An 11308-nucleotide genomic window follows, 5' to 3' on the forward strand; every position below is an offset into this window, starting at 1 on the left:
TATAAACAATAGTACGCAAGTATAAGCACCTTGGGACCACGTAGCCATCATACCGCTCAGGAAGGAGATGAGTTCTGTCTCCTGGAGATGAACGTACTTTGGTGTGAAAAGTGCAAATCAATCCCAGAACAACAGCAAAGGACCTTGTGAAGATTCTGGAGGAAACCGGTACGAAAGTATCTATATCCACAGTAAAACGAGTCCTATATCGACATAACCTAAAAGGCCACTCAGCAAGAAGCCGCTGCTCCAAAACCACCATAAAAAAGCCAGACTACGGTTTGCAACTGCACATGGGGACAAAAATCATACTTTTTGGAGTAATGTCCTCTGGTCTGATGAAACAAATATAGAACTGTTTGGCCATAATGAACAATGTTATGTTTGGAGGAAAAAGGCGGAGGCTTGCAAGCCAAAGAACACCATCCCAACCGTGAAGCACATGGGTGGCAGCATCATGTTGTGGGGGGCTGCTTTGCTGCAGGAGGGACTGGTGCACTTCACAAAATAGATGGCATCATTAGCAAGGAAAATTATGTGGATATATTGAAGCAACATCTCAAGACATCAGTCAGGAAGTTAAAGTTTGGTCACAAATGGGTCTTCCAAATGGACAATGACCCCAAGCATACTTCCAAAGTTGTGGAAAAACGGCTTAAAGACAACAAAGTCAAGGTATTGGAGTGGCCATCACAAAGCCCTGACCTGAATCCCATAGCAAATTTGTGGACTTCAACTGTACAACAAACCCCTGAGGTGTCCAATGTAATTAGAGCCATAAACATCTGTTTGTCAAACCCGTGGTATACGGTCTGATACCACAGCTTTCAGCCAATCAGCATTCAGGGCTCCAACCACACAGACCTATACCACGGGTATGACCAAACATATATTTTTACTGCTCTAATTATGTTGGTAACCAGTTTATAATACAATACAACTTGTATACCAGAATATGCTACTTACATTTAAACATACAGTGTTAATTTAGTGACTTCAATTGCTAGTGAAAGGAACAAATATTCTCTGCTCTTGTGTCGCTACAGCATACCAGTTTGCTGCACCGGAATAAGTACGGACTGAATTTACTGCAACTCAATACCCTTTTCCGTCCTCTATCGTGTCTACTTCGGCAAGAAGATGGTAAGCGCGGATGCAGTGTAACATGAATCTGAAATCATCCTCTTTAATTAACGTTCTCATTTGATCAACTACATGTTTGTTGTGAAGATGAAAGCATTGAATTATGGCAGACCTCAGTATTTAATGGTGTTAGTTTCATAATCGCTACAAACCCGATTAATAAACTGTAACGTAGCAAACACTTAACGTTAGCTACTGTATGTCGCAGACGCTCAAAGTAGATGGGTATCTTCCAAATAATTTTCAATCTGCATCTCAAATTGACTGCTATTATTTGTCCCCATAAAGGAAACGATTTTGACAATAGCATTCATTAGTATGTCCATGTCATCCTACAAAACAAGGAAAGTAGCTAGTTTTCTCAGGTGGAACCAGCTAGCATCATTCAACATTAGCCTGTTAACGTTAGCATGTAGTTAACGTATACAGCCATCTTATGTGATGTATTGTTTAAAATGAACTGTAAATTCTAATTGGTCACCATAAATGTGTTTTCACCTGTGTCACAGACGAAGGGAACGTCATCATTTGGTAAACGTCGCAACAAGACGCATGCCCTGTGTCGTCGGTGCGGCTCCAAGGCATACCACCTTCAAAAGTCATCTTGCGGAAAGTGTGGCTACCCCGAAAAGCGCAAGAGAAAGTGTGAGTGGCTCGTGCTGTTGTCTTGGCAGATAGTTTAGTAAAATTTGATCAGTCAGTGCAGTCCATTCATGTTATCAATAGGGACCATCAGTGACACTAGCTAGATGGATGGATGGATGGATGGATGCTGCAGGTCAACTTACCAGAGCTTATCCTGTCAAAAGTTTCCAGTGATGTCAAACAAGTTGAAAAATTCCAGATGTCCTCACGTGCAATAGTGACTTTTTGCACTTCCAGACTTTTGTTTTGTGGGAGTTTGGTCAAGCTGACCATGTTGTCACACTGATGTATGTGTCTGTACAGCGGTTTTGCTCTTCATTGATTCTATAACACGCTCATCCTTACACTTTTACAGATAACTGGAGTGCCAAGGCCAAGAGACGCAACACCACCGGGTCTGGCCGTATCAGACACCTGAGGGTTGTCTACCGCAGATTCAGGTGAGTCCAACATCCTCCCTGCAATGAATTTCAGGGCTGATTTTCATAATACATCAGGTGCAAACAGAAGACAATGTTTCCTCGGAATACAAAGATTAGCTGTTCTTTAGGCAGGAGTATGTACCTCCATTTTTCCACAGCTTGCTTTTTTTTTTTGTCTGTTGAATGTGACATTGGTATAATTTTTAACTGCAGAGAAGCACCTAATTTGCCCCCTTAATCTGACCTGCGGAATCAGTTGAGACGAATCTTGTCTGTCCTTAATTGGCCCAATGTAACCAATATGATATCGCTAGCTAGTTTTGCCAAGGTGGATTAGGTGGCTCTGCACAGATGCTTTTCAATGCTGGGTTGAACCCTCTTAGTTTTGTTGATGTTGAGATATGATCATCTTACAATACACCAGGAAGGAAGGTGATGTTGGTTTTATTTGGAGTTGGTGACTGTTAAACTACTCGTGAAATGTGTTTTTCTGCGTTATAAATGGTGACACTGCCATGATTTGACAAGTGCCCATTGCTGTGAGTGACTGAAGTGCTTGCTGACTAATCATTTTACCTTTGATATCGTGAATGCCAAATTGGAATGCTTATTTAATGCAGTGCATTCAGAAAGTATTCAGACCCCTTGACATTTTCTACATTTTGTTGCAGCTAGGGACTTTTTTTGGCCGATACCGATAATAAATATTTTCCTTGCCAAATAAAAAGATATCGATAACAGATATTTTACATTTTAGTGGTCATTTAAAGCATTCTAGTACAGTTAAATAGTTAACACACACACACACACACACACACATGGATGCAGCGGTCTAAGGCACTGTGTCTTGGTGCAAGAGGCGTCACTACAGACCAAGGTTTGAATCCAGGCTGTATCACATCCGGTCATGATTGGGTGTCCCATAGGGCGGCGCACAATTGGCCCAGCATCATCCGGGTTAGGGGAGGGTTTGGCCGGGGTAGGCAGTCATTGTAAAATAACAATTTGTTCTGTAACTGACTTGCTTAGTCAACTTTTTTTTTTACACATGATACCCCACAATGACAGGTAAATAAGGAATCTGTTTTTTTCACTAAGTATTTGAGACCCTTTGCTATGAGACTCGACATTGAGCTCAGGTGCTTCCTGTTTCAATTGATCATCCTTGATATGTTTCTACAACTTGATTGGCGCCCACCTGTGAAATTCTATTTATGATGATTTATAAAGGCACAAACTTGTCTATCTATATAAGGTCCTTCAGTTGACAGTGCATGTCAGAGCAAAAACCAAGCCATCAGGTTGAAGGAATTGACCGTAGGGCTCCGAGACAGGATTGTGTCGAGGCACAGATCTGGGGAAGGTTACCAAAAAAATGTCTTTAGCATTTAAGGTCCCCAAGAACAGTGTCCTCCATCATTCTTAAATGGAAGAAGTTTGGAACCACCAAGACCCTTCGTAGAGCTGGCTGCCAGGCCAAATTGAGCAATCTGGGTAGAAGGGTCTTGGTCAGGGAGCAAAGTACAGAGAGATCCTTGATGAAAACCTGCTCCAGAGCGCTCAGGACCTCAGAATGGGGTGAAGGTTCACCTTCCAACAGAACAACGATCCTAAGCACACAGCCAAGACAACGCAGGAGTGGCTTCATGACAAGTCTCTGAATATCCTTGCCTGGCCCAGCCAGAGCCCGGACTTGAACCCGATCTAACATCTCTGGAGAGACCTGAAAATAGCTGTACAACGATGCTCCCCATCAGCAGAGAAGAATGGGAGAAACACTCCAAATACAGATGTACCAAGCTTGAAGCATCATACCCAAGAATACTCGGGGCTATAATTGCTGCCAAAGGTGCTTCAACAAAGTACTGAGTAAAGGGTCTGAATACTTATGTAAATGTGATATTTCATTTTTATTTATTTTTTGCAAAAAAATCATCTTACCATGTTTTTGCTTTGTCATTATATTGTATTGTGTGTAGATTGATGGAAAAAACAATTGAATCCATTTTAGAATAAGACTGTTAGAAAAAGTCAAGGGGTCTGAATACTTTCCGAATGCACTGTACCTGGCACAAGTAGATGTTGCTATGTATGTTGCTAGTGAACTACCAGACTCATCACATTACTCAGACCTAAGACTTGATGTTAGATTCAGTTCAAGTTTCGTCACATTCAAAATGCAGTGAAATGCCTTTCTTGCAAGCTCTTTCCCAACAATGCACTAATCAATATCAGTAGTAAAAAATATACTATAAAGTGAATAGAACAAAAACACACTATATATACATGCATACATACATAAACACACACACACACGAACAGGAGAAAGTAAGCTCTAAACCGGGTCGGTTCCAATATCAGATTTACAATGTGCCCAGATACTGGATTGGGAGAGTAGTATATCCTCCTATGACCAGTGTTAATCCATGCAGAAATTTAACTTTCCATGTTATTGCCGATGTGGTAGGCTATTTATTTGGAAAATATTTGTAATTGATCTGAAGATTTTAAAGGTATCAAATATCATATTTTTTTTATTTAACTTGGCAAGTCAGTTAAGAATAAATTCTTATTTACAATGACGGCCTACCCCGGCCAAACCCTCCCCTGATCCGTTTGACGCTGGGCCAATTGTGCACCGCCCTATGGAACTCCCGATCACGGCCAGTTGTATGTGTATGTGTGTGTACATGTGTGTGTACACTGAACAAAAATATAAACGCAGTAATTTAAAAGATTTTTCTGAGTTACAGTTCAAATAAGGAAAGCAGTCAATTTAAATAAATTCATTAGGCCCTAATCTATGGATTTCACATGACTGACCAACAGATGCATATCTGTATTCCCAAAGATACCTTAAAATAAAAAGGTTGAGCCGTGGATCAGAAAACATGTCAGTATCTGGTGTGACCATTTGCCTCATGCAGTGCGACACATCTTTCCATAGTGTATCAGGCTGTTGATTGTGGAATGTTGCCCCACTCTTTTAATGGTTGTGTGACATTGCTGGATATTGGCGGGAACTGGAACACGCTGTCGTACACCGATCCAGAGCATCCCAAACGAGCTCAATGGGGGACATGTCTGGTGAGTATGTAGGCCATGGAAGAACTGGGAAATTTTCAGCTTCCAGGAATTGTGTATAGATCCTTGCTGGCATGGAGCCATGCATTATCATGCTGAAACATGACGTGATGGCGACGAGGAATGGCACGACAATGGGCCTCAGGATCTCATCACAGTATCTCTGTCCATTCAACTTGTCATCGATTAAAATGCAGTTGTGTTCGTTTTCCGTAGCTTATGCCTGCCCATACCATAGCCCCACGGCCACCATGGGGCTCTTTGTTCTGCCATCTGCCCGGTACAGTTGAAATCAGGATTAATCTGTGAAGCGCACACTTCTCCAGCATGCCAGTGGCCATCGACGGTGAGGACAGCAAACACGCAGATGAGTTAACCTGCGCCGTTTTTCGACAGTCTGCAGAAATTCTTCGGTTATGCAAACTCTGTTTCATCAGTTTCTCCAAAACAACGTTGGATGCGGCTTATGGTAGAGAAAAACATTCAATTCTCTGGCAACAGCTCTGGTGAACATTCCTTCAGTCAGCATGCCAATTGCATGCTTCTTCAACTTGAGACATCTGTGGCATTGTGTTGTGACAAAACCACACCTTTTTGTGTGGTTGTTTATTGTCCTCACCACAAGGTTGCTACCATGTTGTCATGTTGTGTTGCTGCCATGCTATGTTTTCTTAGGTCTCTCTTTATGTAATGTCTCTTTTTGTGATGTGTGTTTTGTCTTATTTTAATTTGATGTATTTTTAGTTTTTAATCCCAGCCCCTGTCCCCACATGTGGCCTTTTTCCTTTTGGTAGGCCGTCATTGTAAACAATTTCTTAACTGCTTTGCCTCGTTAAATAAAAAGTAAACATCCAGCTGTGTAATGATCATGCTGTTTAATCAACTTCTTGATATGCCGCACCTGTCAGGTGGATGGATTATTTTAGCAAAGGAGAAATGCTCACTAACAGGGATGTAAACAAATTTGAGCGAAAAGTATGCCTTTGTGCGTATGGGAAATTTCTGGTATCTTTTATTTCAGCTCATGAAACATGGGACCAACACTTCATATTTATTTGATTTTTATTTCTCCTTTTATTTAACCAGGTAGGCTAGTTGAGAACAAGTTCTCATTTACAACTGCGACCTGGCCAAGATAAAGCATAGCAGTGTGAACAGACAACAGAGTTACACATGGAGTAAACAAGTCAATAACACAGTAGAAAGAAAGTCTATATACATTGTGTGCAAAAGGCATGAGGAGGTAGGCGGATAATTACAATTTTGCACATTAACACTGGAGTGATAAATGATCAGATGGTCATGTGCAGGTAGAGATACTGGTCTGCAAAATAGCAGAAAAGTCAATAAATATAAACAGTATGGGGACGAGGTAGGTAAATTGGGTGGGCTATTTACCGATGGACTATGTACAGCTGCAGCGATCGGTTAGTTGCTCAGATGTTTTCTATATTTTGTTCAGTATAATTTACAATTCATTGTCATGCTTCCTCCAATTTGTTTTCTCTGGTCTTTTCCAGGAATGGATTCCGTGAGGGAACTGTCCCCAAGCCCAAGAGAGCAGCAGTGGCTGCCTCCAGCTCTTCTTAGACTCTGAGTCTGAAATAAAGTCATCATAAAATGACAACTTCATCGCCTCTCGTCCTCTTTGGTCAGTTTTAAGTTATACAATGAAGATAAACAACATTGAAATGTTATCTCTGACAATAACCCTAGCAGCAACCAGTAAGTCATGGGACTTTCAGTTCTATCACTAGAACTTGTTTGATGGAAGGGTTTTCCTGCAACCAGCAGAGGGACACATTTCTCCATGGTTTTTGTTTCTAGAAGATCAACAAAACAAACAAACATCTGAAATAATCCACTGTTATGCTAAACATTTTTCTGCCTTTGAAGTATAACAGTCAAAGGCAGAAAAATGTTTAAGGAGTCACAGTATTGTGATTTGACAAAGGAGACACGAAGGACGAAAAAAACCCACAGATATTTAGCAGTTCTATCAAGAAATATATTTCCCACAACTCATACTACTAGATAAGATGTGAAAATGTCATGGGTCTCAGTGACTCCATGGAGAGAGACTAACTGCTATGGTAATCTGCTTCAATACATTTATTACAAATCACTGTTTGTCAGTAAATTCAAAGGGTTTCACTACGGCTGCTATCCAGGCGGTGATCCTTGTGGTTAACCAAACATTATGCTGTGTCTGTTTTCAATAGGCCCAAACCTATACATCCTCGAAACCAAGGATGGGCATCTCCTGTCCTCTGGGGCCTGATTGGTGTCACACTTTTGCCCCAGCTAACACACCTGACACCAATTTTCTACTAATCATGATCTTCAGTTTAGGATGCAGTTAGTTTAATCAGCGGTGTTTTGCTAGGGATGGGGGATAAAGGTGAAACCTCTTCGGCCCTGAGGGCTAGAGTTGCCCTTCCTTGCTCTTTAGCTCACAGGTGACACTGTCAGTTTGCCAGAGCAGATGTCCATTAGGCTTTCCTGCATGGCCACTCAGTGTCTCAAAGCAATGTTTATGGCCTCTTCCTTTCACTGAACATGATCACTAGAAGAAATGAAGAAGTCCATGTAACAAGACATTTATTTGGCTTTCATTTATCATAAATGAAGCCAACCTTAATGGCTCTTTTCATATCTACATGTCAACAGTGTTTTAGTGTAAAGCAGTGGCTTCTTCCTTGCTGAGTGGCCTTTTAGGTTATGTCGATATAGGACTTGTTTTACTGTGGATATAGATACTTTTGTACCTGTTTCCTCCAGCATCTTCACAAGGTCCTTTGCTGTTGTTCTGGGAGTGATTTGCACTTTTCACACCAAAGTACGTTCATCTCTAGGAGACGGAATGCGTCTCCTTCCTGAGTGGTATGACGCCTGCGTGGTCCCATGGTGTTTATACTTGCATACTATTTGTACAGATTTGGAAATTGCTCCCAAGTATGAACGAGACTTGTGGAGGGTCTCCAATTTTTTTTCTGAGGTCTTGGCTGATTTCTTTTGATTTTCCCATGATGTCAAGCAAAGAGGCACTGAGTTTGAAGGTAGGCCTTGAAATACATCCACAGGTACACCTCCAATAGGCTAATTGACGTAATTTGAGTCAATCAGAAGCTTCTAAAGCCATGACATAATTTTCTGGGATTTTCCAAGCTGTTGAAAGGCACAGTCAACTTGGTGTATGTAAACTTCTGACCCACTGGAATTGTGATACAGTGAAATAATCTGTCTGTAAAAAAAAAATTGTTGAAAAAAATGACTTGCACAAAGTAGATGTCTTAACCGTCTTGCCGAAACTAGTTAAAAAGAAATTTGTGGCGTGGTTGAAAAACGAGTTTTAATGACTCCAACCTAAGTGTATGTAAAGTTCCAACTTCAACTGTAGGTGGTAGTGGAGTGTTATTTCATTTGAACATGTCCATGTGACTGTTTTGGAGACGCTTGACAGAAAATGTCGAATTGGAATCTAGGTCCCTGATATTAGTAGCTGACCCCGTATAAGGTGGGAGTGGTGTTTTGCTTTACAGTGAAAGTTCTCCATCTTATCCAGTTTCCCATTAGCCCATGGCATAGTAGACCTCCAACTGAATTGGATTTCCATGGCTGTATATGCTTTTTTTCTATCAGAATACAGAAGGAGCTTCATCATAAAGTAGCTGGTCGTCTTTACAATGAAGACTCTAAAAAGAAATTCAAAATAAACATTGTGGTTAGTCCATACAGGATGTAGAGGCGGAAATGAAGATAGTTTATCACAGCAGGAAAGGAGAAGAACGTGTCAGTCATGTCGGCCAGAGCGTTTAACGTTTGGGTAAAAGCCCTTGATAGTGACAGCTATGACAGTTGATGATGTGGTTTATCAGGTTAGGGTAAGTTTAATTATTCTGCAACATTTTCAAACTAGAGGTCACGGGTGAGGAGAGAGTATGATAAGCATCATGATGGCGTGTCTCTGTCAGCACTTAGGAGGAACTTTATCTGCGTTTGTGTTTTTCTTACTGACAGTGTTGCAAGAAGACAACCCTTTTTAAAAGACAACTTGATACCAAGTGCATAAAACATGAGGGATTTACTCCAATGTAGTCTGTTGGTGTTGATGGGTTCTGGGTTCTGACTCAAACTTGTAATAGTGTTCATTATCAGGTATCCTATTGAAATAGAGTGCTATGGTCTAGGGCCTACACCATAAGTTAAAGTCTGTAGGAGGAATGTGTATGGTGGTGACAATTAAGCTTGGAATGTACTGAGTGAAGGAAACACGATCACATGCTGGCAGGTACTGATAGTGGTGGAGAAATGTGGTTTAGTGAGGAAGGGGGCCGAGGTCAGGTTACGTTAAGGGAGGAAGGAGAGGGAGATTCCACCCCAAATTGGGGTATATATACTACCACTGGTGGAGCCATGTCTTGGTCTTATGCAGCTGTATGACCTAATGGGGGAATAAACTTGGTTTGAGCTTTACTAAGTGTCCGTGAGTTTTATTAGGTTCATTTAGAACCTAACAGTATGTCAGCATCAACTAAGTACAAAAGGTAGCTGGACTTCAGAGGTCCCTTTTGTAAGGGGGGTAATATAGCCTACCAAAGGATCCATATCGAACAGCCTGATATGTCCAAACTCATGACGGGTTCTGACTTCTAAACTTGAAAGGTATGGTCACGTTAAGGGAGAAGGAACAGTTTAATACCCGCATCACTTCCTGCCTAGTAATACAGATGTCATTTTCAGAAGGAAGGAGGATACTTCACCTAAATTGGGATGTGTATACTTGTTCTGGTGGGAACATGTCTTTGTCTGTTCAGCTGTCTGACCATTTGGGTGAATAAACTTGGTTTGAGCTTTACTAATCGTCTGTGAGTTTCTACTCGGTTCATTTAGAACCTAACACATTTGTTTTATTTAGGCTACTCCTTTAGTTTCCACTCTGATTCAAGTGTTCTGGGAGTGTTTACACAACCAAATGGTTTAAAACTAAGAGTTCAACCCAAACACTTAGACCTAGCTGTCATGGCCATCTTAATTCCGGTAGAAACTCCTCACAGTGCATTGAGTTCTATTTGAAATGTTCAGAAGATGGTTTACCTCTGACGTGTGTGATAGAAAAGATAAGGCAACCACTCGGATGCATAACAGCTTGACTCTTTGTTATTGTGGGACAGGGTCGTTGCAGTTTGGAATTTCACTGAAAGGAAACAAGTGAATGTTGCTACAAAGGATGTGGGCCCTAGATGTTTGTCCTTTGAAATTGTTGAATAAAGAAACCACTGGCACAGAAGGTCTGGGGTTGTTATTAGTGCAAAGTTCAGAATGATCAAACCTTCAAATGTATATTGACTGAACCTAATGTTGGTTACGTCATTATTGATTATCAAACCCAGGTTTGTTATTAGGCAGCAATGTTCTTTTTTATGTTCACATCAGCTCAAAGTGAGTAAACTGGAATGTCTGGTCCCATTGCCTTGTTTGCTCATCACATTCGGGGACTTATTGGTAGTCAGTCACGGTGAATTCCCGATTAGCACACCTAAGCCGGAGGATCGAACCTTGTATTTTATAGTGTGTGTAGCACAAGTTTCAGCATGTCCTTGGATGACAAGCAATTTGTTAGATTCAAAAACCTGATCCTCAACCAGTGAATACTCAACAGGAAATATGTTTAGGGTTCCAGGTGAACAGAGGTGAACTGGAACAGATGTTAAACTGACATCTCAAAGCACATTGCTGAGAAAGTACCTCTGTATTACATGATTAATATAATGATAATACAATGAAAAACAGCCAAGCACATTGCTTATTCTATTCTTCTAACAAAGAAGTTAAAATTCAGCTATTCTAAGTATAATAAAATATATATCTTTATCATAGCAGCATGACTTCACTGTTTGACGGAAGGGTCAGGTTTCCCTCATTAAGGAGGGTGGCTGTAATCCGAGGCAACCGCAACAGTGGAGGAGATCTCAGTTCCTGTAAAACTCATTGTGACCACAATCCTGGAAGAG

General features: G+C 41.0%; 1 protein-coding gene across 1 annotated transcript; it reads left to right on the forward strand.

Annotated features, from left to right (window-relative positions):
* Positions 1-1044: 1044 nt before the first annotated feature.
* Positions 1045-10581, forward strand: LOC139389692 (large ribosomal subunit protein eL37-like). Its single transcript, XM_071136584.1, has 4 exons — positions 1045-1143; positions 1653-1788; positions 2144-2228; positions 6815-10581. Exons 1-4 carry the CDS (start codon positions 1141-1143, stop codon positions 6882-6884), a joined length of 294 nt encoding a protein of 97 aa, XP_070992685.1. The 5' UTR covers positions 1045-1140; the 3' UTR covers positions 6885-10581.
* The last annotated feature ends 727 nt before the right edge of the window (positions 10582-11308 follow it).

This window comes from Oncorhynchus clarkii, chromosome 30 (genome assembly GCF_045791955.1).
Source record: "Oncorhynchus clarkii lewisi isolate Uvic-CL-2024 chromosome 30, UVic_Ocla_1.0, whole genome shotgun sequence".
Classification (NCBI taxonomy): Eukaryota; Metazoa; Chordata; class Actinopteri; order Salmoniformes; family Salmonidae; genus Oncorhynchus; species Oncorhynchus clarkii.

Bases quoted from the DNA above. Each gene is read 5' to 3' on its own strand.
- LOC139389692 (XM_071136584.1), top strand. The intron at 1,789-2,143 runs GTGAGTGGCTCG...ACACTTTTACAG, and splicing joins CGAAAAGCGCAAGAGAAAGT to ATAACTGGAGTGCCAAGGCC. The intron at 2,229-6,814 runs GTGAGTCCAACA...GGTCTTTTCCAG, and splicing joins GTTGTCTACCGCAGATTCAG to GAATGGATTCCGTGAGGGAA.